Source organism: Lepidothrix coronata, unplaced genomic scaffold (genome assembly GCF_001604755.1).
Source record: "Lepidothrix coronata isolate B3197 unplaced genomic scaffold, Lepidothrix_coronata-1.0 Scaffold1317, whole genome shotgun sequence".
NCBI classification, from domain to species: domain Eukaryota; kingdom Metazoa; phylum Chordata; class Aves; order Passeriformes; family Pipridae; genus Lepidothrix; species Lepidothrix coronata.
The window spans coordinates 1-1,568 of NW_016691497.1; the positions used below are offsets into that span (position 1 = coordinate 1).

Below are 1,568 nucleotides of genomic sequence, written 5' to 3' on the forward strand. Positions count from 1 at the left end.
TTTGGGGTCTGGGGTCTCTATTTTGGGGTCTGGGGTCCCTATTTTGGGTCTGGTGTCCCTATTTTGGGGTCTGGGGTCCCTATTTGGGGTCTGGGGTCCCTATTTTGGGTCTGGGGTCCCTATTTTGGGGTCTGGGGTCCCTATTTGGGGTCTGGGGTCCCTATTTTGGGTCTGGGGTCCCTATTTTGGGTCTGGGGTCCCTATTTGGGTCTGGGGTCTCACCCTGGATTTCGGGGTGCCTCATGAGGAAGGCGATCCCGAACCTCAGGGTCGAGCTGACGGTCCCTATTTTGGGGTCTGGGGTCCCTATTTGGGGTCTGGGGTCCCCATTTGGGGTCTGGGGTCTCTATTTGGGTCTGGGGTCTCACCCTCGACGTGGGGGTGCCTCATGAGGAAGGTGATCCCGAACCTCAGGGTCGAGCTCACGGTCCCTATTTTGGGTCTGGGGTCCCTATTTGGGGTCTGGGGTCCCAATTTTGGGGTCTGGGGTCCCTATTTGGGGTCTGGGGTCCCTATTTGGGGTCTGGGGTCCCTATTTGGGGTCTGGGGTCCCCATTTGGGTCTGGGGTCTCACCCTCGATGTGGGGGTGCCTCATGAGGAAGGCGATCCCGAAGCGCAGGGTCGAGCTCACGGTCCCTATTTGAGGTCTGGGGTCCCTATTTGAGGTCTGGGGTCCCTATTTGGGGTCTGGGGTCCCTATTTGGGTCTGGGGTCCCTATTTGGGGTCTGGGGTCCCTATTTGGGGTCTGGGGTCCCTATTTTGGGGTCTGGGGTCCCTATTTTGGGTCTGGGGTCCCTATTTGGGGTCTGGGGTCCCCATTTGGGTCTGGGGTCTCCCCCTCGATGTGGGGGTATCTCATGAGGAAGGCGAACCCGAACCTCAGGGTCGAGCTCACGGTCCCTATTTTGGGGTCTGGGGTCCCTATTTTGGGGTCTGGGGTCCCTATTTGGGTCTGGGGTCCCTATTTCGGGGTCTGGGGTCTCTATTTTGGGTCTGGGGTCCCTATTTTGGGGTCTCACCCTGGATGTGGGGGTGCCTCATGAGGAAGGCGATCCCGAACCTCAGGGTCGAGCTGACGGTTTCGGTGCCGGCGAAGAAGAGGTTGAGGGTCGTCAGCTCCAGGTTCTCCTGCGAGAACTCCGAGTGGGGATTGGACTTTTCCTGGGAAAAGGGGGGAAACTGGGAATGGGGGAGTCACCGGGAACACCCCCGGGAATGGGGGAAACACCGGGAACACCCCCGGGAATGGGGGATCCATCGGGAATGGGGGAGTCACCGGGAACACCCCCGGGAATGGGGGATCCATCGGGAATGGGGGAAACACCGGGAACACCCCTGGGATCCGAGTGGGGGTTGGCCTTTTCCTGGGAAAAGGGGGGAAACTGGGAATGGGGGAAACACCGGGAACACCCCCGGGAATGGGGGATCCATCGGGAATGGGGGAAACACCGGGAACACCCCCGGGAATGGGGGATCCATCGGGAATGGGGGAAACACCGGGAACACCCCCGGGAATGGGGGCTCCATCGGGAATGGGGGAAACACCGGGAATGGGGGAGTCACCGG

The 1,568-nt window shown here is 60.6% G+C and overlaps 1 protein-coding gene across 2 annotated transcripts in view; it reads right to left on the reverse strand.

The window, feature by feature from the left end:
- Positions 1 to 511: 511 nt before the first annotated feature.
- Positions 512 to 1,568, reverse strand: part of LOC108510555 (cytochrome P450 2A11-like) — a 4,390-nt gene continuing 3,333 nt past the window's right edge. For both annotated transcript variants that reach the window (XM_017840231.1, XM_017840233.1), the window contains one exon: positions 512 to 1,163. In XM_017840231.1, the coding sequence (XP_017695720.1) occupies positions 1,005 to 1,163 (159 nt within the window). In that variant the 3' untranslated portion in view covers positions 512 to 1,004. The remainder of the gene's footprint in view (positions 1,164 to 1,568) is intronic.